The 27,441-nt window shown below is 41.5% G+C and overlaps 3 protein-coding genes across 4 annotated transcripts in view; 1 reads left to right on the top strand and 2 right to left on the bottom strand.

The window, feature by feature from the left end:
- Nucleotides 1-1,705: 1,705 nt before the first annotated feature.
- dcbld2 (discoidin, CUB and LCCL domain containing 2) lies at nt 1,706-17,283 on the top strand. Its single transcript, XM_063887277.1, has 15 exons — nt 1,706-2,076; nt 4,057-4,281; nt 6,259-6,396; nt 8,557-8,608; nt 8,697-8,769; nt 11,004-11,137; nt 11,333-11,373; nt 11,660-11,869; nt 12,462-12,586; nt 13,122-13,269; nt 13,365-13,496; nt 13,593-13,686; nt 14,029-14,078; nt 14,167-14,298; nt 15,338-17,283. The coding sequence occupies exons 1-15, from the start codon at nt 1,974-1,976 to the stop codon at nt 15,745-15,747; spliced, it is 2,067 nt and encodes a 688-aa protein (XP_063743347.1). The 5' UTR covers nt 1,706-1,973; the 3' UTR covers nt 15,748-17,283.
- A 611-nt stretch (nt 17,284-17,894) lies between these two features.
- Nucleotides 17,895-20,992, bottom strand: tmem30c (transmembrane protein 30C). The gene is made up of 7 exons (XM_063887278.1): nt 20,652-20,992; nt 20,272-20,388; nt 19,939-20,046; nt 19,318-19,408; nt 19,104-19,247; nt 18,813-19,025; nt 17,895-18,611 (listed from the first exon to the last, which is right to left on the bottom strand). Exons 1-7 carry the CDS (start codon nt 20,841-20,843, stop codon nt 18,424-18,426), a joined length of 1,053 nt encoding a protein of 350 aa, XP_063743348.1. The 5' UTR covers nt 20,844-20,992; the 3' UTR covers nt 17,895-18,423.
- A 358-nt stretch (nt 20,993-21,350) lies between these two features.
- cmss1 (cms1 ribosomal small subunit homolog) overlaps nt 21,351-27,441 on the bottom strand; it is a 28,278-nt gene continuing 22,187 nt past the window's right edge. Inside the window, exons 2-10 of one of the 2 annotated variants that reach the window (XM_063887279.1) lie at nt 24,621-24,763; nt 23,146-23,217; nt 22,922-23,054; nt 22,769-22,828; nt 22,584-22,686; nt 22,435-22,495; nt 22,249-22,336; nt 22,074-22,162; nt 21,351-21,687 (exon numbers count right to left, since the gene is read on the bottom strand). In XM_063887279.1, coding sequence (XP_063743349.1) covers nt 21,604-21,687; nt 22,074-22,162; nt 22,249-22,336; nt 22,435-22,495; nt 22,584-22,686; nt 22,769-22,828; nt 22,922-23,054; nt 23,146-23,217; nt 24,621-24,763 — 833 coding nt within the window. In that variant the 3' untranslated portion in view covers nt 21,351-21,603. The remainder of the gene's footprint in view (nt 21,688-22,073; nt 22,163-22,248; nt 22,337-22,434; nt 22,496-22,583; nt 22,687-22,768; nt 22,829-22,921; nt 23,055-23,145; nt 23,218-24,620; nt 24,764-27,441) is intronic. The other variant, XM_063887281.1, reaches the window with a different exon arrangement.

Below are 27,441 nucleotides of genomic sequence, written 5' to 3'. Positions count from 1 at the left end.
TATATTTTTCCAAACCTACATAATAGTATGTTATCTATATTTGAGTTTTATGGGAATTTGTAAGAATGCCCCTCAGGGGGAGGGCATCTGGATAAGCCTGCCGTTGTGAATATATTGGAGTTCCCCTTGTGCCCTTGTGCAAATGTGTCATACTAATACAGATAGGGAATGTTAAAACAGCCAAAGGGTGTGTATGGGAGAGACTGTTGGAGTGGACCATTTCAGCATGAGTGACTGTTTGGCTGCTTCTCTGAACATTACACTTTCTTACACCCTCATGGACATCTGCCTACAGTCAGCTCACAGAGATTTAGCAACACAGTCACACACACACAGAATGAAAACTCAGAATCATCCGATATATTACTCACAGGCTACAGGCTAAAAACTGTGTTTGTTGCTACATGTTACTATTGGTTACTCTTGGCAGTGGGAGCTCCTTGTTAAGTGAGGGTGTTCTGCAGAACAATAATAAGGGTCTTCGCATGAATTTACGTCTTCACAGTTCAGGAATAAAGCTAAGTCTTTGTTGTTTCACCAAGTCATTACTCAGACAAACGTATTTATGTACAATCTTATTTAAATAACTATGCATTAGGGCAGTCTTTATCATCCCAGTATTTATGGGTTCTCTCGTGACAGATTTGGGTGTGCAAGTAGAGGCTCACAGCTCAAAGAGAAACACATTAAAGGAATAATAAAGGGAGGGTGGGACAATAAGTGCATTACCTAACACATATTTTTATAATACTGCTGAGTTCCACGAACACAGGAGTCATTACATAAGTCCCAGTGAATGAACAACAACACAATGGTTAGGTTGATTATTGCTGCTTTGTTATTCATCAGAGACTGAACGTATCAAGGAATGTTTATTCAAGAAGTGTTCTTCAATATTATAAGGCGTGCATACAATACTTATCTACATTAACAGGGGAAATGTAACAAAAACTGTGTTTCACTTTTCCTCCTTTGCATTCATCTTTGGGGCAAATTCACAATATTTTTGCAGGAGAAGCCAATCACAAACCATAACTGGCTCGATTCTGTTGGCCTTGACAAAACAAAGATGGGTTACAAAAAAAACAACTAATTACCAAATATAACCGAGTAAATGCTGGAATTAAACAGTTTCATTTGTATTAAATAAAGAAGATTAAAAACACGTTTAATAGCAATTTATTTGTTTTAATTATTGGGTTATGTAATAAATCTGTTTACATTTTGTCTGTTTCATTTATTTCATGTATTTTTAAAATCTAATATTGAACCTTTTTTGGCACTTTAACACTTCGACCACTTACAACATTGAAATGCTTCATGATTTAATATTTTTGATAAGATGGGACAACATATGCCACAGTAGGCAAAACACAGGTGTGCCATTAAACAATGACTTCTTTTATTCAAGTGCCCCAGTGAGTGACGGTCTTTTTATTAATATACTTGTCATTCTATGTCTTAAGTGTTCTTTATTGAGGAGCCTGTGAGTTACCATTTGGATTTTCAACAACTGCTGTGGCTTGTTGTGTTTATGACAATAAAGCCTCTAAATCTTTGTTTTGAATGCAGGACTTTTACTTGTGTTGGAGTGTTTTCACTACTTTTACTTTAGTAAAGATCTGAATACTTGTTCCACCCCTGTCAGAGGGGTGTTGGTGGATGTGGGATCATTCAGACCACTTGGGGGACTCGGGTATCCCAGATCAGGAGGAGGAGCCTCGGTGGAGGAAGTAGCTCCACACAGTTTGGATGTGTGTGTATGTGTGTGTGGAGTAGTTACCTCAATAGTGAGAGTGTCGCTAACCACTGGATTGTGAAAGAAGACAAGCAAAAGTCACCTTCAGGAGGAAAACACACACCGCTCGCTTTCGAGGAATAGTTTTTTGTTGTTCTTCCCACCTTCTCGGTACAGGTTGAAGCGGTGCAGCCGGTCCAGAAGCGAGCATTATGCATTCAGACTGCAGGCTGCTATGGGCAGAGCGGTAATGGTGGGCAGGGGACCGACAGGGGCCGGGGTTCTCGTCCTGTCGATTCTCATCATCCTCACCACCGAGGACTGTCGAGCTCAGAAAGGTTGGTGCCTCACAGCTGCGGTGACAACTGCAGAAACCCAGTGCGTAAAACCACCGCTGCGGCCATGCTGCTTCTCCAAAGTGTGAACACTGGGGGGGTTTAAGTGTTTTTAGAGATGAGCTGAAGGAAACGCTACATTGTTATTGTCCCCCAGAGTTAAAAAGCGACCTTACATGGCCGTGTGTACGTGGAGTTCCGCTTGGTTTGCACTGCTTGCCGCCGCCCGTCATGGTGAGAGTCAGGTTTAGTGAAACCAGGCAAACCGGTTCTTTAAAAAAAGCAGATTGTAAAGCAATAACGGCTGCTTGGTGGATCAGTTGCTAGCTGAATTAACATATGGCTTTAACTGAATTGTTAAAAGTTTAAAGTCGTAGTCCCTCACGTATTTAAGCTTCCTGATAAGCGAGTTACCTTTTAAATAGCCTGTTTTCTTAATGGAGTCTGGGTTCAAGATATCTTGTACATTTGGCAACTCGTAGCCTTGTTTCTCGGTCCAGGTAGCCCATATTATTCATAGGTTCCCGTGAATCAACAGCAATAAACACTGAATCTTAATATGTTTGATTATATTCGAGTTACTTTACTTTCATCTACCTAAATACGTATATTTAGTAGTTTGTTTTAAACCCACAGCCAACCTCAGGTGGTGCGAGATTGGGGGTGGGGTAGCATGGGGGTAAGACTGTAAACACGTGGACACAGTTTGTCATAACTCTTAAATTTCACATAAATTACAATTTAGTTTTTCACAGAAAGTGTCTCGTGGTATTTGGTGGGATGATATCGATATCTGATTAGGTGTTATGATAATGCAGTTGGAGAGATTTAGGTTTGTGCTCTGATTTGTTTTGGCGCATGAGGGGAGGAAACTTGAGGAAGGTAATCTGAACTCCTGCTGAATGCCATGCAGTTGTTCAGTGTTTGTGAGTCAGAGTTGAGGGAAGCAGCTTTGTTTTTGTCCTTTTCATCTGGACAGTGTCCACTGAGAGGCTCTTACATAACCCCTGGGCCCACAGAACATCCACTTAGCACCATGAAGCGTGACTGAGTGTGTGTCCACACACAATGTCTGTGACAGCTCAGAGGACACAAAAACAAACTATCCTTAAAGAGTCTGAGGTCATGATTTCTAACTATGTGGTATTTAACTGCAACAGAAAAAAAACACAAGATCAGATAGCTTCTTTTTCATTATTACCTTTTGTAACCCTTAATAACAATACATTGCATTCTTTTGGCATTTATTAAGGAGGGCTTCAATTTCTTTCTCCTTTCTGTTTTGTTTTGTCAATTAAACATCCTGACATCTTCAAATGTCTTATTTTGTTTGACCCACAGATATGTAATTGACTATCACCCCTAAATAAACTATACAATTCCTATCATTTAAGGAGCTGGACATAGATAATTATGCCTTTTTTCTTTTCAAGAAATGTCTTAAATAATTTGATTGTTCAATAATTGAATGTTTGCTTTATCAGCACGTTTCGTGTTTTTCTATATTCTTTTGGAAATTTTGCATTTTTTGGGAACTATTTCATATGTGGTTTTATACACATCTCATTTCCAAGTCTATGTAATAAAATACAGAGCTTTGTTTATCATAAAGAGGGAATGTCTCCCAATGTGACAGCGTGGCCCATTGATGCATTTTTAATATTGTTTGTCTGCACTGGAGGTCAATGAGGCAGAGGAATATGATATCACACTCGGGCAACATAGACTCTAGGCTACTTGTCAGTTTTGATTTTGGTGTTTTCATGCCATTTTTTAACCTTAAGATAAATAAAGAACTACCTTATACTTAAACCATCACTTACTTTGCATTAAAGGCTTATGAAGAGTACCTCAACTAACATATTCTTGATGACACTTCGTCTCATAAAGAATAAGTTTAACAAAACACTTATGCTTGTCTTGTGTTGCTTTTTTAGCGGCATGCTTTTACCCCTGAAGCTCAGTGTATGTGTTGTCCTGCAGGTGATGGCTGTGGCCCCACTGTACTTGGCCCCAGCAGTGGGACTCTGTCATCTCTGGGTTACCCGGGGACATACCCAAACAACACGGTGTGTGAGTGGGAGATCAGCGTGCCGCGTGGCAACAGGGTCCACTTTCGCTTCGCAGAGCTGGACATAGAAGACAGCGACTGCCAGGTCAACTACCTCCGCCTCTACAACGGCATTGGACCCGAGAGGAGTGAGATTGGTGAGATTCACGAGCGGATTCTACACTGGACCTAACCTGATTTGGGATAGAAGCCCCAATTTTGGCACTAGTTCTCACCAAACTGAACATTTTGTCATGTGTTTGCCAAAGTCAAATTCAAAACCCAGTGAGGAAGTTATTCTACTCGCATTATACTGCATCAGAAGTACTTTTAAGTTAGTAAAATAGTCAGGGTTGACCACATCCTGGAACACTACAATCTCCCAACCGGCATGCATATAGCTTCGTTACTGCCTGTGTTTTAATGCACAGAAAAAATAAGGTCATGACAATTGAGAACATATTACATTTGTGTTTACTGTGAAACCTGCAGTATAAACAGCTGACCAGTTGACAGAATTTCCATTGACCCAGACCATGCTGGCATACATTTATTTTAAAGATATATGAGGATGCAGCCTTAAGAGATTCTTTATAGATCTTAACAGAAAGCTGAGTGTTAAGCTGCCGTCTTCCAGGAAGAGTTTCTTTCCTGTAATTTAATTTTCAGCATTATTCAGACTGTGCATTTCTGAGTTTCATAAGTGCTTGCATAATTTTGAGATGCCATAGAGCTTGATTTTTTTAAATTTATGGTGAAGCAGGCAATATTCTGGAGACAAGAGAAATTCACATCTTTGCTTTCACCTCAATGCACTTTCACTCTGATACGTTCTATATCCAAAGTAATTTGTTTACATAATGACTAAGAAATCAAGCTGCTGCTGTGCCAGGTTACTTAAGCGCATGTAAACGCAGTGAAAGGCATCAGCCACATGATTAGGTCGACAGTCACTATTGTTCTCATGCCAAAGTGCTGCAGGGTAAACTTTTAATGAGAGTTAAGTTAACTATGAGTCAAATATTATACAAAACCAGCTGTGGGTGAAGAAGTAATTGGCCTTTTTTATTTTTATGGTGCTGTAAAAAGATGTCCAGTTTAAATAGATAATTCATCTGATTTCTGCAGAGGAAATCTTACTTAACTTTATTTGAAGCCATTTCAGTGAAATATGACACACTAAAACTAAACTCCAGTGTATCAGGTGTTGAGAAGTAGTTAAATATATTTAGTTTAATACCCTTCAAGAAATCACCTTGCAGTGTTTCAAAAAGTGTTGAATTTAATGGAAAAAAGTCTTGAAAAAGTTTATTACACAGCCTCTAAAGAAGGATTAATAACCATCGTCTAAAAGCCATTATTACAATGCTCTGTTCTCTCTCGGCTCAGTTTTGATGGATAAAATCATGGTTTCTCATCTATATTTTGTGTCAAATTATTGATTTCTTCAGTAAGTAGCCATCTAATGATCAGGATAATACAGGAAGCAGATCAATATTGCAAAATGAACCCAAACAGGATATCGCAAGACCCAGAAACAAAGTGACGTCTTGAATGAGCCGTACATATATATTATGTTTTGTTAGATTTTTGTTGCAATAATAAATTTTATTTGAATAATAATACATTTTATTTGAAGGGGCCTTTCTCGGCACTCAAGGTCACCGTACATGATGCACACACAAAGACAATAACAGGAATCAACAATGCAAGTAACGAATAAAATAGAAACAATAGACGCTGACAGAGGGATTGGCATCAAGTAGAATAAGCCGTTTTGAAATGGGGGAATGAATCCATGTTTCTGAGTTGGGGTGGTAATGAGTTCCAGAGACGGGAGCAGAGTGGCTGAATGCTCTGCTCCCCGTGGTGATGAGACGGGCGGAGGGGACAGACAGGTGTATGGAGGAAGAGGATCTGAGGGAGCGGGAGGGAGTGGGAACATGGAGGAGGTCGGACAGATATGGGGGGGCGAGGTTGTGGATGGCTTTGAATGTTAACAGGAGGACTTTGAATTGAATACGGAACTGAACTGGGGGCCAGTGGAGCTGTTGGAGGACAGGAGTGATGTGGTGGATAAGTAAACTGACCTTTATGTCTCACCATTGCCTCTTTATCTGCTGCCCGTTTAACAGTGAAGTACTGCGGGCTGGGTCTGAAGGTCAGAGAGCTGATCGAGTCCTCCACCCACCAGGTCACGGTCCAGTTCATGAGCGGGACCCACCACAGCGGACGTGGATTCTACCTGTCCTACTCCACCACCGAACACACAGGTAACTCCACCTGTCTGCCAGTCACCTGCTAATCATCTGTAGCTCCCAGTCTGCAGGGTGGGGGTCACTTTTTTTGTTTCTGATCTTAAATGCCAGCGCCAGAGTTGATTGGGCTATTGGATAAAAGAACGTGATATGCATTGTTGCATTTTATTTCACGGCTTAGTAGAATACTCAATTCTGATTGGTCAATTCTGACATTTCAGAGGTTATTAATGCTCGATGACACACCGCTGCTAAGCATTACGTCACTGTTGCTAAGGAAGATCAGGGGAGAGAAGGAAAAAGGTTAAAAGACAGAGCATTTGACTTCAGATTATTGCATAAATATCCCTCATATCACTGGTAGCAAACTGTCTTTCTGGAACAGTTAAAGATGAGTTGAATGGAGACTGTGTCTGCTGCTTCTTGATAAGGATTCTTCCGTCGTCATGAAAGGAGCATTTATGACATGGTGTTTGCTTTCCATTCAAAAGGATATTTAAACTCACAGAAAAGATAAAGAGCTGCCGTGCTGTGAATATTATTTTCTGACCAGCCACATATCAGGAAGTCCAGCCGCAATTGAGTCATTAGGCCACTGGGCATCAGTCATCGTCTCCAACTATTGTATTTTTCCTCCTTTAATGTGAGAACAGAAGGAATTTAGTGCAGAACAGTTGATTATTTTAAGGATGAATAAGGTCATATTTAACAAAATCCTAACGAGTCAGCACTGGGATAGATAATCAGTTATTAGAGATTCATTTTCTTGGCAATCACTTATTAGTTTAGGCACTACCAGCATCATTCAGATACTAAGATTCTCTCAGCAATATCTAAATAAAGCCAGACTTCACAAAATGGAAAGTTGCATGAATAAAACACAGTGGGAGAGCTGGTGGATGTCAGATCTGATCAAGGAATAAATCAAACAGTCTTTCTAGTCGCCACTGAACCTTAATAAGTAGGGTAAGATACTGCTGTGAGACACAAACACACTTTTTCCCATTAATAAGAAAGTTGTTGTCACAGTGCGATTGCAATTTCAGATGGCCGTGCTTTGTCATGTGGAACATTTTCAGAGAAACAGATCATTGAAGCCACAAGAAGAGAAGAGGAGGATAATTATTGTGTCTAAGTTGTCGTCTCGGTGCTTGCTGAATCACACTGCAAGGCAAACAAAGCGGTCAAATGGACTTAACTAGTTTTCCCCTTCAAATAACTGGTGTGTGTTTTCCAAGTCGTGTAACTGATCGTGCAGGATGAGCGTGGGAGGACAGTTTACACAGCTAAGTAAATCAGGCACCATGGCGACTTGCAGTGGTCGGGGGGTGTTTGTCAGTTTGACTCACTGGTTGGTTTTCCAGATAAAGGAGTTTTTTGATAATGTGGTGGAGACTCACAGAGACTGACCACCGACACCGCGGGGTTAACAAAGACTTCCCAGTCGCCCACCTCATCCGGGTGGACCTCATCATCACTGAAACACTTGTGTTATCAGGGTCCGTCCCCCCCCCCCCCCCCCCCACACACATATTTCTGTGTTGTAGGACTTTGATGTGTTTGGAATTGACGGATGATTCATCAGCCACAATGTTGATCATTTACAAGTTTGTGTGTAATTTATCCAAAACAAACATAATAAGAAAGAAAATGAATGTCTTTTTTAAAATTATATCAAACTACATTTTACAGACTATTTCCACAAGATAAACCCTGACTATTAAATTGAGAAGACGGTGTTATTAACAATGATTTGTGTTCCAAAAAAATAGCTGTCTCTAATTCTTTGTCAATTAAATTATTATTTTAATACCATTTAACGCTAACTAAAGAAAGTCAGCAATGCTTTTGATAAACAGCGCATTTTTCAAGCAAAAATAGTTTGGTTCAGGTCTCTCAAACGTCTTTTGTAACCCTGGGATATATCGCCAAATAAATCGATAATGAAAATGATTGCAACCCTAGTTTACGAAGTAAAGCCAATCTTTCTTTAGAAAAATAAGAATTCATGAGCACTTTTCATGACTTAAAAGATGAAAATACCAAATAATGAAGTACATGAATTGCCTGGAAAGGCGTTAATGTTGTACTGTTGCCCGAGAGGAGCAGGGAGATAATAGGTTTGTGGAGCGTGCACAGGAACCGGTTCTGACACTGTCTGTTTGCCTTTTGCAGATCTAATCACCTGCCTGGACAAAGGGACTGATTTCCCTGAGGCAGAGTTTAGGTAAATAACGTTTTGCTTTGTGTGGATATTTATGTGATCAAGCTGTGCGATATATATTCAGTGTGTGTACGTCTCTTTTTCTGCATAGTAAATACTGTCCTGCAGGCTGCTTGACATCTACCGAGGAGATTTCAGGAACGGTACCCAATGGCTACAGAGAGGTGAGCACATAGTTTTTCTCTCAATCTGCCAAAAATCTGCACATCTTTTCGTAGGTTTTCGCTCGTCTGTAAACGGGCCTCAGCTTCATGGTATGTGAGTTCTGGACTGATGACCTCACAGCACCCCCGCAGCACGTGAGGTCATGGGCGCCGAGGCTCTGGCTGATGACTTCATGTTCAGAGCTCGGGGTTTTTTTATATCGAGGGAAGGAGGGGTGTGTTGCTGCTGGCTGATGGGAGGACAGGGAGGAGCGTCGGGGGTGTTGCTTCAGGGAGTGAGGTGCCCCACAGGAACAGAGGAGGGGCAGGGTCAGCGGGTGAAAGGGAGGTGAGATAATATTTTGGCCGAAAATAATAAGCCTCTAATCCAGTCCAGCTGCAAGAGGGCGCTGAGCGGAGCTGTGTGTGAGACAATAAGCTGCCGAGTGAGTCAGTGTGAGGAAGAGGCTGGAGAAGAACTGTGTGTGCATGCCTAAGGTTTTGTATATGTGCAAATGAATCATTCCGGCTTTTGTTTGCGGGGTGTGTGTCACCAGTTTGTAATATTCTCGTTATTGTTGAAGCATTCTTTAAGTTCCCCCCCACCTTAAAACAGACTCTGCAGCTTCCTTTTTTTCCTTTTTATCTGGAGCTTAAAACGGTGTGTGTGATCTTTATTTCCACATCCAACATATCTGTGTGTGTGTGTGCGTGTGTGTGTCACTGTGGTTTCCTCAGTTGGAGGCAGGGAGCGGTTTGGAGCAACGCTTTGTGCTAGCGGTTTGGTATGGCACTCTTTAGGATGCGGTGTGTGTTTTTGGGAAGTTTAGGAGTCACAGGGCAAGTGTTGATTGCTTGTGGCAGCTTTTGACTGCCGTGCATACATACGTGTGTGTGTGTGTGTGTTTGTGTGAATACATGTGCTTGCCACTCAGTGGGTCACCAGTGTTTTCCCACAATCTTGTCAGCTGTGGATTCCAGTGCGGGTCTTTTCCAGTAATGAAATTCCACCTCACTCAAACAGCTGTTCACGGGAAGGAGCTTGTGACCAGAGTGGGAGTGTGTGTGTGTGTGTCTGTGTGTGTGTGTGTGTGTGTGTGTGTGTGTGTGTGTGTTTTGTGTCTGTTTCTCCGTGATGTGGCAGCAGGTTTGGACAGGAATGCTTCCGGCGGTGAATCATTAGCGTCAGTAACCCTCAGTATCCTCTGTACGGAGAAGTGACATCATGCTGACTCATCAGCTTTTTATCCGCCACAGTCTGAAGGTTAAGAGGTTCTTCTTTGTGAGCTCAGTGTAGGACAGTACTTCCTGTTCCTGCAAATGGTCTTTCTAAAGTAACGCTGGAACTTCACCTGCATTTCCACCATGGATACTTATCTTCGGTATTGATTTGTTGCTTAAAATATCTTTATGTGGCAAATGTTCTTACTGAGAAAGCCCAGCCAGAGGTTGTTTCTTTGAAGGGGTTAGTGGTGGCTGATTGTGGATGAAATATTCTATTATGATATTATTAATAATAATAATTATATAGGTGATCGTAGTAGATATTGCAGAAATCTAACTTAACTGTTAATTGTGCTAACCGATACTTTTCTTTTACTTCCAAGTGTTTTCAGTGTGATGGTAACTAGTTCACGATGCATTGGCGGATCTTCTTTTTTACACTTTACATACACAACAATTTTGATACAGATCCCTTTGATTGGTGTTTTTTTATAATTTTGTTTTACTAAATGTGACCAAAGAACATACTGGGACATTCTATAGTTTGACCAATCAATACATGGACAAAATGTGCAATACATGCGGTTTCTGAATGACGTCAAACCTAGTAAACACATACACATTACCAATACATCTGCGAAAAGCTAATAACAAATTCAGCTCATTGAATTCTCATCAACCTACTATAATTGATTAAATAAGGCATGAAACATAGCATAATCATTAAGTAGTCTTCATGATTTGTTTACAGAATGGCGCACAATAGTTCCCCACACACATGGGTTGAGACAGTGGAGTACAGCATTCACTCAGGCTGCAAAAGTAAGCACTGCTATACATATTAGGAGTGAAGGTGCAACACGGGGTCTCTGTTGTTTTGTCTCATGCAGACATAGTATTTTCAACTTGGCTGTTTTCAACTATTCGATTTGCCCACTCTTCACTGCCAGTGTGGTGGCAGTTTGTTGTAATGGAAATATAAAATAGCAAAACTAGCATCCCTTCATCCCGCCTCATCTCTCCCTCTGCAGTCCTCTCCTGTGTGTGTGGCAGCCGTCCATGCAGGCGTGGTGTCCAACGCTGTGGGGGGGAGGATCAGCGTGGTGAGCAGCAAAGGCATCCCTCACTACGAGGCCACACTGGCTAACAATGTCACTTCCACTGGGTAAGAGAGAGACTGAGTTATACATCTACAATACATTGCAAGGAATGGTTAAAAATCCGATTGTAAAAAAACAATTATGCTTGAAATTGCTTTTTAAATGACTTCAAATGAGTCAAAATCACTTCATTTTTTAAGTGATTATTGGTTAAAACCAACACTAATCTTTGGTTTCTGATGCTAAACTTCTCTCTTCAGAGGAACTTTGTCCAACAGCCTCTTCACCTTCAGGACCAACGGTGAGTTTTTGTTTCTTTCTGGGGCACCGTGAGCAGCTGTAAAAGTTTTCTCCTGTTGATGTAATTATTACCGTCCACATCTGTTATTTTAATTGAGTGTAAATCTTGCCCTAGAGTCCCTAATTTTATTAGTCTGCAGCACAAAACCCGAAGTGGATTACTTTAAACATTCTCTCACTTCACCTTTCGTTGCTTTCATCCGATGCCATATGTCTAATGAAGTCACAGGGTTTGCATACAAACATGTTACATATTTATATCAAAGCGTGCCTCTCTGTGCTTGCAGGCTGCTTGGGGACGCTTGGTTTGGAGTCCGGTGGCGTCGCGGACACTCAGCTGTCCGCCTCGTCTGAGTGGGAGTGGAGCATCGGTCAGCACAGTGTGTGGGCGCCATCAGGGGCGCGGCTTAAAAGGGCGGGGCTGCCCTGGGCGTCTGCTCAGAGTGATCTAAAGCAGTGGCTGCAGGTGGACCTCAAGAAGGAGAAGAGGATCACAGGTACACAACTACAACACCATCTTTCATTTTCTAGAATAAGGCTCTCTGCCATGTGAGCAGAAACATTTAAGACAATAACTAAACAATGTTGCTTTTAAGGTTCTTTGTATATTTAAATACAAATATAAATACTTGTCTTTAGCATTTAGCTAAATAGTTCCTTAAAAATACTTCTTTTATTATCTTTGTATTTTGACCTACTTTTACAACTTCATTTCTTAGATTGTTTATGTTCGCACCACCACCAACGTACCTATAAACTTGATTCTGATTCTGATCACAATATAGATATGATATGGATATATTGCCAAGTACTACATTGTCATGAAATATTGTAAAGATATTCATCGGGCCCAGAGGAAGAATCCTTATGTTTGGCGATCCCCTGACTTTTTCTGGCACAACCAGGACGTCATTTTTCATGCTAACCGGCTGGTGGTGAACATGCTACATCAGCAAGCAGACATTAGCATTCAGCACTGTGCCTAAGAACAGCCTCACATCGCTGATGGCATGCCTTTGACTCTTTGTATTTCACTCCAGAGCCAAACTGTACATCATCTTCCTGTTTCTATTCTCTCCTTTCATCCAGGTATCAGCACCACCGGCTCCACCCTCAGAAAATACCAGTACTACGTCTCAGCGTACCGGGTGCAGCACAGTAATGATGCCCAGCAGTGGCTCAGCTACAGGGAAGCAAATTCAACACAAGACAAGGTAATGCAATCACCAAATCAATAAATCCTGTTTGCTGAACAATTGCATCATGGGCTTTTAGGTTTTCTTTTTTCTTTACTTCAAATTAGTGCAAATGGATAAAAATGTCACTGGAAAAGCTGCAGGGGCACATACTTGGACTGTTTCCATAGCAACCGGTATTGACTATGAGATGTTTATGGCAGGAAATGATAGCCGTCAGTGGTTTGAGTTAAGTGCTGTGGTAGACAAGTCGGGACACTCGGGCATTAATAATGAATGGATATGGATTTAGTGGCGGGTTGTCGGGATGGAGCTGCTCTCTGCTGGGATTCTCAGGCTCTTATTGTGTGTGTGTGTGGGGGGGTGGGGGGGGGGGGGACAGTTGCCAAGTTGGAAAATAATCAGCTTATGGCTTACAGTGCAGTCGTTCACACAGTCTGAAACAAGCACTTTTTCCCCCTCTTAACTACTACTACTACTACTACTACGTGGCTTTGAATGGGGTTAAAATCTCTGCCATAAATAAAGAGTTTGTTCTCTTTTTTTCTCGTAGATTTTCCAAGGCAACATCAACTACCTGCACGAGGTGAGGAATAACTTCATTCCTCCAATCGAAGCGCGGTTTGTGAGGATAAATCCGACCCAATGGCACCAGAGAATAGCACTCAAGTTGGAGCTGGTCGGCTGCGAAATTCATCCAGGTTGGTAGAATTATGAAAAATGAATACCCTGTTTTTAAATGTTATTATAACTTAAACATTTATTGTAATTTAATATGAACAAATGTGTCTTACAGTGAGGCCATTACCAAGGTCGTTTCCCCCCTATCGTCTTACTCCACCTTCTGCGGGTACAAAACGTCCCCCTCTCTTTGGACAAACCACTCACCCCCCCGACATCAGAAACACCACTATGCCTCCTCCCGCTGGTAAAGGGGCGCCACATTTTCGATTGCATTTTTTTCTTTGTTTCATCCCAGATTTGTCGTCTGATGCTTATTGTGGCATTTTTGCCCCGTTTTTAGATGTGGCGCTGGCAGCAGTTCTGGTGCCCGTGTTGGTCATGGTTCTGACTGCGCTCATCCTGATTGTGGTGTGTGCTTGGCACTGCAGGAGCAGGTGTGTTTTCTCATTATCATGTAAAGAAAAAACTGATGTCTTGCTCATTGCATGGGTGGAATAAGGAGTGAGAAACATACTGTGTCATGCAAGGTTACCTTCAAAAACAATCCAAGGTTTATCAGATTTCTCAAGGACTTTTCTAACATTAAAATGATCCAAATTAATTATTTTAGCTCCTATCCCAGACAGATTCATATACATGTCATAACACAGCTAAGCATGGATTTTATTTTGTGAAATTTTCAGAAAAATGTACACAGCATGCGAAATATGAAGGAAAAAGACAGCACACAAAATAAACACGTTTTATTGTCTGACTTTATTCCTCTCTCCTCATAGGAAAAAGAGCTCAGACGGAACATATGATCTCCCTCACTGGGACCGCACAGGTATGTAATGTGTCTGCCGCACAGGCCGTATGTCTCCATGTGTTTGGTTGAGGGTTCTCTGCTGTAGCTCACTGTGCTTCTGCTGCAGACTGGTGGAAAAGCATGAAGCAGCTGTTGCCCTCCAAGATGGTAGAGACGGAGGATTCAGTTCGGTACAGCAGCAGTGAGGTGGGCCGGCTGGGGAGAGGGGCTGTACCCAGACTACATGCTGAACCTGCAGGTAAAAACTGTGCAACGTGGTGGCTGTTCCTACTGGGTCGCTGCATTCAGACAAGTTGTTTTCCTTGAGATTTGTCGAGGTCTCAGCTGCTTCTCGAGGCACCCTGTGGAGTTTCAGTTGTTAAAATACAGCTTCAGTTCATTCTCAAAGTATCAGTGCAAAAAACTATTTCAAAACCAGAAGAAATCAACGTTCCTAAAACATGTTGAAAGTGTAGTTTGCTCCTTCATGTTTTTTAATAAATCTGTTAATAAAATAGTTTGTATCCTGGTGTGCGCTGAACTTTGATTTACCCGGCACCAGCTGGCACCCAGGGGAGAAGCGCTGCTGAGCACGGGGTGTCTTCAGTTTATTGCAAAACCTTTGTTTTGAATGTTGTGAAATCAGCTTTTTTTCGCACCAGCTTGCGGTGTTCTTGTTCTTCTCATCCTTTATTGCAGCAATTATTTCTTTAATAGGTCATTACAGTCACCAACGGTTGTATACAGAGTTGCAACAAGGAATGACAAACAGCTGTTTCATTAGTTCACCAGTGTTTGTGTTTTGTTTGATTTTGACTGCACTTCCTGGCAGGAAGTGCAAGTTTTTGTAATTTAAACATTTAATATTTCCACATCAATGTTACAGCAGCGCACTTTAATCAAAATGCTGCTCCATTACGCTGCTTAATCTCCACTCGGTACCTTTAGAAATGCAGGGCTAGCTATTCACTGATCAGATGTTTACAGAAAAGGTCAGATTTATCTCCAAAAAAAGCTACATTCGACATAAATAAACAGTAGCCTATTTAATGAATAAAACCTGTGAATGTTTCTAGGATAGCATCTGTGATACAAACAATAAAGAGCTGCTCATCACAACATTGCATTGCGGTGCAATAATGGCAAGAATCTGAACAAGGAGCCTTTTAATGATCATGTTGTGTTTTTGGGTCTTACTTTGAATTATGTACATTAAGTAACCAATACACTGTAAGTGAATTAGGGTTACATATTTACATATATTAATAAAATGAATACTTAATGACGTCTCTTTTCAGATTACGCTGAGCCCCTGGTGAGTGGCGTCACAACGTTAGGTGCCCGGTCAACCTTTAAACCAGATGAGGGCCCGGACCCGGGATACACGGATCCTGACCTGTACGACGCTCCCATCTCACAGGACGTGTATCACGCCTACGCAGAACCCTTACCGGCCTCTGGATCAGAATACGCCACGCCCATTGTGGTGGATATGGGCTGCCACCCATCAGGGGGCTCCACTTTGAACCAGCCCTGTAGTTTCATGGGTGCCGGGCCCGCCTCCCTGCTCACTCGGACAGACAGCGGCCGCTCAGGGAGGACGGCCTACGATACGCCAAAGAACGCCACTGGACAGGCCACGCCCCCTGAGGATCAGACCTACCAGGTGCCTCAGAGGAACACTCAGAAGCCAAAAGGAAAGAGCTGAAGAGTCTGGATGCACATGGCGTTAATCTGCCCCGACACGACCCAGCGGAGGGTTGTTAGCGGAGGAGGTGTGAAGCTGTGAGCCCCGGAGCCCGGGCTCGAGTCTTGAATGAACACTACCTTAGCTTTAGATTCATGTGGAGATGTCTGTATTGCCTAAATGTTTCTGCATGGTCACAATCTGCTTGTGTAGTGCCATTACAGTCCTATCACTGAAACCACAAAGATGAATGTGTGTGTGCCAGGTGTGAGAGGGGGAGGGATGGATGAAGAGGAGGAAGCTGACTACTATTCGATAAAGACTCTGTCCCTGTTCTGTGATCCGTAGTAGTTCCTGCATTCTGTGAAACTGTGATTTCCATTATTCCTCTGTTACAAACTGAAATGTACCCGATGATTTACAATCATCAAACCCAAAGTGTTCTCTTACTGAATTAGTTGCATTAAGTTTGCCCCCATCCACGGTCCATGAACTCCTCCTTTTCTAGAGAAGCTCTAGTTTTCCACGGTACGTTTTTGTCTTACTTTGTTTTAAAAAGCATGACTTGAAATTGTGTATAGATCTAGTAATCCCATTACTGCAAAACCTGTTCAAACTCTCAGATGATTTACTGATATTTATTTTTATTTTACATCCTGCTGATGAGGAGAAACTCTGATTAAAAATCGCCCACCACTACCCTCACTGATTACACATCAAAGAATAAGGATGCACTGTTGTGGACGCCGTACTGACGTTACCTTTTTTTTTTTAATGAACCTTCTCAGAGACGTCAACTTGAAAAGGCTGAACGGGAAGATCAATCCAGTGATTTTGAAGACCAAATGTTCCCTTTTTCTGTGTTTATGCAATTCATAACAGAACCACCTTTCACAATTCAGCGCACGTTTAGCCAAATAACTATGAAAGCAGTCTTAAAAGTAGAAAATAAAGTGTTTAAAGGCCTAGTTGATAGTGAATGGTACAGAGCAAATAGGTAGATGGGTTAATCTGTTACAGCTGATCATTTCCTAGAGTTTCTTTGTTTGTCTTGAACTTTTTAGATTTGGTTTTGTGCATCGTGGTGATTGTCTCGTGTTGAAATGGGTGTTTGATATGTCCTTAATGCATTTGAGTGTTCCTATCTATGTGCATCAACATCTGTATGTGTGTGAAGCTGATATTTCAGTCCCGTGTGTTTTTTGTGTTTTCGGACTGGCTATCGATGCGGCTTATAGTTGTATTGTAGTTTGTGTTCAGTCATCGTCTGTAGCACCAGTTAGACTGCATTCCTCTCCTGTGGTACTAATGACCAAACGCTCTGTGGCAGGAGGGCAGATGGAGAAAAATGGAACAAGCTGCTTTATAACTTCACAGAATAACAACCTCACCTGGGTGAAGGCGCTATTCCCACAGCTGTGCCACCGATCCTGCTTTGGTTATGCTCAATAACAGAGGCGATCTTCATACATTGTTCTGGTGCTCCCTGGTCACAGAGGTGTGTGTTTATGTGGCTCTCACTGATTGTATATAGATAAATAAAGAGTTTTTAAAGAACAGGTTTTATTACAATCTTTTGCTTTTGCCTGCAACAGGAAATATATGCAACAACAGACAGTACAAATGGTTCGTAAACACACCTCTATCCTAATCCAGCTCAAAGCACTGCTGTGCCTAAAGTTCAGCCTCACAGAGCTGCTAGCCTGGCTGTGCACTTTTAAATTAGTATACATTATAACAAGGCCTAAGCACTTGCTAACCCTGCTGTGACAGATATTCACAAAATGATTCCTTAGCTTAAAGTGGACATATTGAAAACATCCTTTTCAGTGTATGTGCTAAAACATTGGGGTATCTGGAGTCAGCCCATCTGTTTCTTTAAGGCTACTACATAGGTCAGAGAAGATGGGACTCAGCGGGCCCTAAAGGTAAAAACTCCCCACCCTATGTCACATCCAAGCTCAATAGGATATACTGCCCCTAATCTGGGTATCCATACATGACTTGAGAACTACCCTTAGAAGTAAACCAGACCTTCCCATTCTGAACCAACATACCCGGAGAGCGTTGGGAAAGGTTTGCGTGCCGTTGCATTAGCAAGCGGCTATCTTCCTGTTTCTTCCAACATTTAAACACATTCAAAATAAACTTCAATTAAAGGTATCAACTGATTTTTTAAAACATTTTTTTAATTACAATGACATTTTGCTTTGTTTTTTATTAGTGTTCTGTTAAATTACCTATTTTCTTTCATTGTAAGTGCAGTTTGCACAGCACAGTGACTGTTTTGAGTTCATTATTGATAAAATAATGTACGAAATAGATAATTATGTCAATAAATATCAACAGTGCATGAACAACACGGTGTGTATTAAAAAAATACAAGTAAAATCAACATGTAAAGAAAGCTTAACGCCTGTGCTAACACACCCAGCTCTCAGCGGGTTTTCAGAGCAACACTATCACAATGACAGCCAAACACATGCAGGTCATTCAGCTGAAAGGGAAATGAATTTACCAGATGCCAAACTTAATTCTTTGTTGGTTTTCCAACATATATACTGTACTTTTTAACCATTCTCCTTAACTTTCATTGCCTTTAATATTTGTTGTCCAGAAAGCAGCACGACAGTTATTACTTTTTTAGCTGCTGGATAGTTTTCCACTCCTCAGCTTGCCAGAGCACGTCTTCCTCCCTCATTCCTCCATGTTTCTACCACTTTTCCCAAACTTACACCAGGCCACCGTGAGGATGACGGCTATCAGTAGGATCAGGCAGCTGGTGACGAGATAAGCAATGGGCAGGAAGTGATTCTGACCTCCAAACCAGGTCAGCGTGGTCAACACTACTTCCTTTCTGCCTTGGAAGTACTTCACAGGGAAGTCTGGAAAGGCAGAGGTCAAGGCTGCCAACAGGTGATCACAAAGAGAAGCTCAATGGAAAAAGCCAGGCTAAAATAGTCTTTGTCTATGTGCTTGTGTTTAACTGTTTAGCTGCAGATAAGACAAAGGAAACAAATGCACACAATGGGGCATTTAACCAAAGCTCCCATAAAAACATACATCTGATTGCAGTGAAAGGATACTGTAAGATATGTCGACGCTGTAATTCCCCGCAGGCAGACCGTTAACAAAAGGCTTGTTGGCTCGGTACAAAACCCCATAGAGCTTCTTGAAGTTGGGGAAGGCTGCCTCTCTCATCCACACGATTAGGTCATCGTTGATGAAGCCGTTATTGGTCGCGTCGTGGGGATCCAGATCATACACGGGCTTCTGCCAGTACAGAGGCCGGCCTGTACCTGTGTAGTAATCTCAAATCAGACATGATGATTTCATACCGATTCTGTGTGTGATCAAAGGTTACATCATTCATTTACCTTCAAACACCTGAGGCAGCGTCATGTTTCCATTCGATGGGTTGCGGTACTTGATATTTTTGTCCGTGTACCAGGAGATGCCTTTGCGTAACAGAGGGACCAGCACTGAACCGCTGGGTGCCATATACCTCAGAGTGAAGGAGTCTGGGAGGACGGAGGAGAGGTAAGAGAGTGGATGTGATGATTCATGGCGTATGTGAGGAGAGGTGCTTACCATTGAAGATACTGTTGGCCACAGCACCACAGGGGGCAACGGGGAGTCCATTTTTGTCTTTGTCAAACGGCAGGCAGTATGTACTCGGGCTCTAGCAGTCAGGATAAAGACGTTACTAAATAAGCATCAAAGCAGCGGTGTACTAATTACATGTAATCAAGAACTGTACTTTATACAATTTTAGTATAAGTGCTTAAGTGCTTGAACTTTACTTGCATAGGATTTTATATATCCTTATGATTCTATAACTATTTGTATTTGTATAATAATAATAATATGTGTTTCTTATTATACTAACAGTATAGAAAGTAACTTAAACATCCACAAACTCCAAGATGACAATTCTACTTCTACGGAATTTAAGTAATAATAATAACTGAACGGCATAAATACTACATTTCATTTTTAAGTAAACTTTGAAAAGCACAAATGAATATATACCACTGTAATATTACTTAATTAGAAGCACTGAAACTTAATCCACGACTGTATCAATAGGCTAAACAACATTTCAGTTTGCATCAAGCTATTCGGGAGCAGCTTTTGTCTACATAAAACACGCAAAGTAAATAAAGTGTAATGGTTATTGTGATACGTTTCTGCAAATGATTGTGGAGCTACCTTTAAGTTGTTCTTCCTGCCCACCATCTGAGCATCATCTCTGGAGTCCATGTATCTACGGAGGTTCTGATGGAAGTTTTGGAGGCCGTAGTAGAAAAAGACATCTCCCTGGAGCAGCAGGATTCACATGTAAGGTTGAATTCTGTCATTGACTGACTTTAAGATTTACAGCATGGATAAGAAATCAAAGCCCTGGAACTGGATCATGTTGGGTATAGGGTGTGAAAATGAACACTTGACCTTAGAATTACTTGGGTGTCTACAAACAGCTTGGTAGTTAACCTAAGGTTGAGGTTGCTTGTTCACCACGTTGTCAAACTTCGAGCTTGTTACCTTGAATGCTTTCTTGATGCTTAACACCACGGTGCAGGAGCAGGGTTGGTCTGCGTTGCTCACATTTTTACGCTTTTCAAAACATATATCACACGTACCAGCCTCTGTGTAGTCCAGCTGGAGAGACAGGAGAGAGTTAATTGGTAAAATGAATAAACTGTTCCTGTTTACAGAACTCAAAATGTAACCTTGGATCTTTCCTATCTTTGTCACTCCCTTTTTTATTGCACACAAGGGCCTTGGGTCTTTTCCTCTCTTATTCCCTCTAACATACATATACTATTTGCGCTTTACTAAAAGTATTTCCTCTTATTTGATACTTCCTCATATGTAAAACTACTAAATACCAAAGTGACATTTGTAGAAACACCCACGCTCACCTTTAGTTCCTGTGTGCTCTGCACTGTGAGAAGCAGCCATACTCCCAGCAGCATGCATATCAAAGCCATAAAGTAGAAGAAAGGCAGCACAGTGTTAGCCGTTAGCATGGGAGACCAGGCAGGTAACCTCTGCTGTTTGAAGGCAGAGTTGTCCGGCCTCCGAGACAGTGGCCCAGGCTTCACTTTTCCCATGAGAGGGACCTTTGGATGCGGACAGAAGAAGTAGAGCTCGAAAAGGTTTGTCAGAGAAGGCACTGCTGTCTTCTCTTCCTGTTCCTAACTTCAGCGATATCCCTCCACACACACACACACACACACACACCACACTCTGCTTGCCAAAAGAGATTTACCCAGCAGGCTTTGCCGGGGCGGGGGAGACCGTTGTGGCCTGTTACTTATTAACCACAATCCTATACTCTTTCTGTTGCTTCATTTTGTGGTTGTGTTTTGGCTTCCTCTCTACAGGACCAACAGGTTCCTGTTTATTCATTAGACACTGACTCAGATGTGTATTTTATCTCATCTGCTGGCAGAGGTAATTGTTGGTTCTGGACCCCCCCTTTGTGCTGCTTTAAAATGCTTTATCAAAGGATGTTATGATAAATGGGCCATCCTAGTGGGCAAGTAAACTCATGACCTCACATTCTCAGTAGGAGGGACTTCCCAAGGTCAGACTAAACAAACAAAAGGATGCTGGTTTCATTTTCAGTCCGTTTATTCAATCCATCACACTGGGGTGTCGTGTTGGGACAACAACAGTGAACAAACAACAGCACACATTTGACAACGGCCTCTGGAAATATAAAAAAGCACAGCGCAGATTTCACAGAGACACAAAGGGAATACAAACAGGATGAGGCCCCTCGGCACGTAGTGATCAGACTTCAGTGCGGAGCTTTAAAACATGAATGCGTTGTGTGGAATATCAGCGCACAGCAGAGTGTGTGTGCAGTTAAAATAGTCCAATTTTGACTTTGTCTTCTTTACATCCATTCAGGATACCATTCTCCAGCAGCTTCATGAAGTCCAGCTTGACCTGAAAAAGACACGTACAATTAAAACTGAAAAATGAAAGACATCCCAAACATACTGTATGTTAAAGAACATATTTAGGTTTAATTCCACAAAAAACTTTGATGAAAAAATAAAAACAGCCCTTCTTTATGGCTCAAGAATATAGGAGTATCCCAATTATTTTTATTTCAAATCATGCTAATTTTGTACAAGAAGTAAGCCACCAACTGGTCTACTTCACTAATAGACTGTTCTCACTGTATGCATGTTGCTATCCTGCACACACATTTAACTCAGTGGTGGGAGAAGTACTCCGTTCTTACCGAGTACTGCATTTTAACACCTTGCATAAGTACACATACATAAGAATCTCATTATCTTTCAGCCCAGCAGGGGGCAGTATCTCACCTCAGGTACGTCCACCATCCTCCTGAGCTTCTGGTCCCTCCAGTTCCAGTCCAGAACCACGTACTTCAACGCCTTCAAGCTCAAACCATCTGGAACAAATACGACAGTTTCCATAAATACCCTTCAACTCCCTTGTGGTCTTATTTTAAATAAAGACTGTCACATTCACACCTACCTTTCTCAATGAGAGCGCTGATCCTGCCAGGTGTCCCCACTCCGACGTGTGTGACGCCCTTTTGCAGCAGCTTCACCTGCTCCTCTATCTGCACAGACAAACACAGACATTGAGGGATTATCGTTGCTGTGAAACGTACCATTCTACACAAAAAAATGCATCACAATGAACCACAGTTTCTCGTACCTTGATATGTTTCGCAAAAAGTTTTACTGCTTTGGCTTCACCTTTGAAGGCTGTCATCTGCCTGGAAATAAGACAACAATAGTGATGTAAATAAAGTAAAACAGGTGTCACGTTAGATACTCTACATACACATCAGATGATTGACTTACTTCAGGAGCTCGATGGCTCGGAGGGCAGAACTACAGACGATGAGCAGAACCACTGAACTCGTTTCTTTGTGCTGCTTTTGAATCTTCGACCACTTGGGACAAACTTACAAAATAAAGGAGATGAAATAAAAGTTAGATGTGTGTTCAAAAGTTAATGGAGGATTTCAGTGTGGCACACCACTTACCCTGTTTCAGATAAGATGAGAGTGTGTGCGTCAGGTCATTACAGGACAGGAAGCCGGAGTCTGGAGGAAGCAGGACACAGTGACCTTAGTGAGTCAGTGTTTCTGCAGCTATTCACTGAGCTCCAGAGTTAAAGGGGGCTTGATCTGACTCACCCTGCAGTGCGAGCTCCTCTTGCTCGATCACAGAACGCTTGTCGGAGAAGTACTGCGTCACCATGTCCTGCAGGTCCGCCGGACAGCCTGGTTTTGGCTCCGAAGAGGCCAAGACATCTGTAATGGTCTTCTTCTGGTAAACAAAATAAAGTCATGTACAGTAATGCTCAGAGATAAAGCCCAATGTTGTCCCTCCTTGCAGCAGCAGGGGTCCCCACACTCACCTTCCTCTTTCTTTTGGGTTTTGTTGACTTATCATCCTCTGTCTCCTTCTTTGGAGGAATATTAGACACTTTCTGTGAGAACAATACACACATACAATACATATTAACCAGATGTTTGGAAGCATTTTAAATAAGTTATAAAATAATTCCTAATTAATCCTCAGTGGAAAAAAATAGCAAAAGTTAATTAAATTAAATTGTAATTATTAAGTTGTGTTTTATGTAATATATTTTACCGAGCTATAAATGCAAAAACATATTTAAAATAAGCATACCTCAATTAATTACTATTTTTACTAGCAGTTAATGTCATTTTTACTTTCTCATTTAATAATTTGGTTTATTTAATTTTTCAAATTTTCTGAAAACACAGCATGACACCGCATAACAGGAAGATTTCTATTAATATACTACATTTAATATATATACACAGGGTGCGATTTGTAGGGGGGGATGGTGAGGATTTCCCCCCCTCTGGTTTTCCTATCCCTACCTCTGCTAAATTATTTTTATCTCCGGTGGGGACAAGGATTTCCCCCCCTTGATAGCGATGAATGCAACTTAACTGCTAGCCTACTTAAACTCTTGAAATCTAACGATCTTCAGTGTCTTTACATCAGAGTAGGCTATTCAGCAGCCTTCTGGCAGACGGTGCATATTTCTGAACGTCATCGAACACAAAAACATTGTAACATTTTTGTGCGGGAACTTCGCAGGAAAAACAGCGCTGAACCAAACATGAAACGCGTTCAGAGCAGCATATCATCTTACTTTACAGGACCCATTTGCAGAATTGTGGATAGAAGAGGGCCGAAATGCTGCAGACAATGCCCCGATAGGAAAAATGAAAAAGCCACCACAAATTTGTCACCAGAGCCGACTGTTTACTTTGTCTAGTTTTCCAGACCTGTCCCTGAGTGTTGACAGCACGTTGTGCTATTTAGTGAATTATTTTGAGTGTTTGATTTAAGTTAATTGGAGGGTCTTTTCATGGAGAGCATTGATGCTGTTCTATGGTGCTTTCTGCCTGTTAGTGCGTACGCATGTTTTTGTGACGTTGAATAGAAATCCATGTATGGGTTATTAAAAGTTTTGCCATGTTGTGATGGGGACTAATCCACGGACCCGAAAAAAGGGCCTGTCTACTTTTAGCGTTTTTTTCTCCCTAGTTATGCAAGTTTTCAGGTTTCAAGGTTTTATTTGTCATATGCACAGCAGATACAGCGTATATGTTGGCAATGAAAATCTTATGTCGCGTGCTCCTCCAACAACTCAACATACATGGTGCAAAAGATAAATAAAATGCAAAAGATAAATAAAAAGTTAAAAGTCCAATGTTCTTGTCTATGAATAAATAAAAAAAAACATCCCCCCCTCTGTTTTTTTGTCAAATCGCACCCTGTATATACATATTCAATCTGTCAGGATAACGTCTTAACAATTTAAAATAATGGGTTGGAAGAACACGATGATACCTGTTCATTATTTTTCTTCTTCTTGGCTTTAACGGTTCCCTCCGTTACACTCTTCCTCTTCTCTGGTTTTGCCTTTGTGTTTTTAGGGCCTTTTTCTGTTGACTCTTTCTGTTGTTGTGTCTCCTCCTCTGCATCAGATGCATCTGGGGGGAAAAAAAGAAAAGAAATGACCTCATTACACATCTAGATTTATTGGTCAACTTGCGACAGGGAGAAGTGCAAGATTAGGAAACTATTAAAACGAGTCAGCACGGAGCACATTTCGACTTAAGACAAAATCCGGTATTGCTATTAAAACATACTCCCCATGGTTACAAGCTCATAAAGATTTAGATTCTGTTTCCAGAGTTTGGCCCGTGTAGCAGAGATTTGGCGTTTGCACATCACGTCTCATCAGGTGTCAGTGTCTGCCTGCAGGCCAGCACATTCTGGTGACTACGGAAAAAGCAGGTAAACACAAACTTTCCCCAAGATAACAACAACAATGCCCCGATGCCAAGCATGTGGTTATATTTAGCTTCTCTGTTGCTACCACTTCTCTGTGCATACCTCTCGCCTCATGCTATGACGTCATGCTCAGACCCTCTGGCATATCGGCATGCTTGTTCAAAATGCTTTAAAAACAGATGCCGGGGTAAACTAAGCAATAAATCTGTGCATTTCATTAGAGTGCTCTTCCTGAACATGCATTTTTTAAATTCATGCTTTCTTTGTAGTTAATCCTGTCGACATCGCCTCTATCTCGGCTGGTCAGTGGCAAAAACAAGAACTTTTAGAGGACCTAAATTGACGGTGTGGCTGAGCTGCAGCCCAGGAGGTAGAGTACTATTCCACCAATTGGAGAGTGTATGTACAATTCAATATGCCTGCCATTAACAAGTAAAAGTGTCCTTTAGCAAGACACTGAACCCAAAATTGGTTGCGATGGCATGGCCAATGGTGTGTGAATGTTTATAACTCCTGATGAGAGAATTGCACATGGTATGGTAGCCTCTGTATGAATGTGTGTGAATGGGTGAAAGCACTTTGAGTGGTCGGGAAAGACGATCAAATCAATATAAAGAGTCCATTCATCACGGAGCAACTGTGGTTTGGTGTCCCTTTAAGTCGGTTGCTTACAAAATATGTGAGAGGTTGAAAACAACAGAGGATATGTTTGAGAGATCTCCTTATGTGCGGCTGTTGGTTTGAAATGTGAAGAATGTTGTATTTAAGCCTACTTCTCAGTAGCACTTGAAAAGGTTGTTGCATCATTAACCTCTGATGGAAAACACCTGCTGAGCTCTCACTGGAGGGGTGTGGCCAGAGCAACATCTCAACCCTCAGAGAGCAACAGTTCGATACCTAAAATGATTTAGAATTGAATCAGTTCACACCATCCACTGAGTTGTAACAGCAAATGAGAGTTATCAGGAATTTTGGGGACACAGACGATATGTATTGGAAAAAATGAAAGCACACCAAGCCCAGTTCAATTCAAGTGTTAGATACAGCCTTATGAATTATAGTATCCACAATCAGTGACAGGATCACGTTACAACCAAATGTATTGCCATGATTGAACATGAATTTTGAGACAATTCATAAACAATCACAACACCATCATCTGTGTATTTGACACCATAAAGACCACCCATTTTAGTATAGGATAGCAGAGTCAGTGACCATGAGATAAACTACTAAATCTGAATATAAAAAGGAGGTTATCAAGTTTGCTGATAGCATCGTTTCTTAATCCGTTGTACTGAAGCAACACATTCAAAGAATAACCTTTTTTAAGACGATGACAGCTCAGCATAACAGTGATTACACAGTTCAACATGTCTCTGATCAGCGGCCATATTGAGTTACTGCTCAAGAGCATTCCCAGAAGACATTGATATCTGACGCCTGGTTTCCTGCCTTGTCCTCTAATTTTCCAATCTCACGATTGATCCATCCAATCTTTATAATCACATCCCTCTCCTTTTTATTTGACAACAATTCTTCCTTGAGACCATTACAGCCAAGGACCATATAAAGAGAAAGGACAATGTGAAGCATTGATGAGGGTAATTAATCCACTCTTGCTCTGTAATTCTCACTCACAGGTCCTTTTCTTTCCATCATTCAATAACCACGCCTCTTCTCCACTTTATCCTTCTCTCCAAGAGCTTCAGCCTTATTTGTTGCAGTCATCTGTCCAGCGATACACTGAGAGACCACTCCCACTATTGATGGGCCAAAGCAATCATTACCCCACTCTCCTACTCCGAGTACTCATCCCTTTCTCTCTCTAAAGACGAATAAAGTGAGGATACACAGGTGCCACTGACCAGAGGATAAAGGGAGGACGGAGAACTAATCCCTGAGGTGAGGAAGACTTCAACATATTGGGAGATGAATGGATTATAATCAAGACCAAGACCAGGTCTATATATGACCACTGCGCTGTCTAGGTTCCCCTGGTCCTTCAGAAGGTAAGTGTATTTCCCTGCTGGTATTTACAAAAAGGATCTAACTGAGAGGAAGTTTGACATTGGAACCCATTAGCAACTATTTTACAGCAAATAGTCGAGCTGAACAAGTAGTGGACATTTAAGGACTTGTATATCAGCATTAAATCAGAGGACAACATGTTTCAAAATCACATTCTTAATTTAGTACAAACTCGAAAAATATTCTTTGTTTGGTATATAGGACCTCTACAAACCTCGCAACAAGTTCACCTTTCTAGTTTTATTTGCAATATCTACAGGCACAACTGATGCGTTTGAGTTTGAGAACGCAATCACCTGACTTGACCGTTTTGTGCTCATTGAACTGTGAAATACTCATCAAT

This window comes from Eleginops maclovinus, chromosome 7 (assembly GCF_036324505.1).
Source record: "Eleginops maclovinus isolate JMC-PN-2008 ecotype Puerto Natales chromosome 7, JC_Emac_rtc_rv5, whole genome shotgun sequence".
Classification (NCBI taxonomy): domain Eukaryota; kingdom Metazoa; phylum Chordata; class Actinopteri; order Perciformes; family Eleginopidae; genus Eleginops; species Eleginops maclovinus.
The sequence above is the reverse complement of the archived record's forward strand: the minus strand, read 5'-3'. Positions and strand labels throughout refer to the sequence as shown.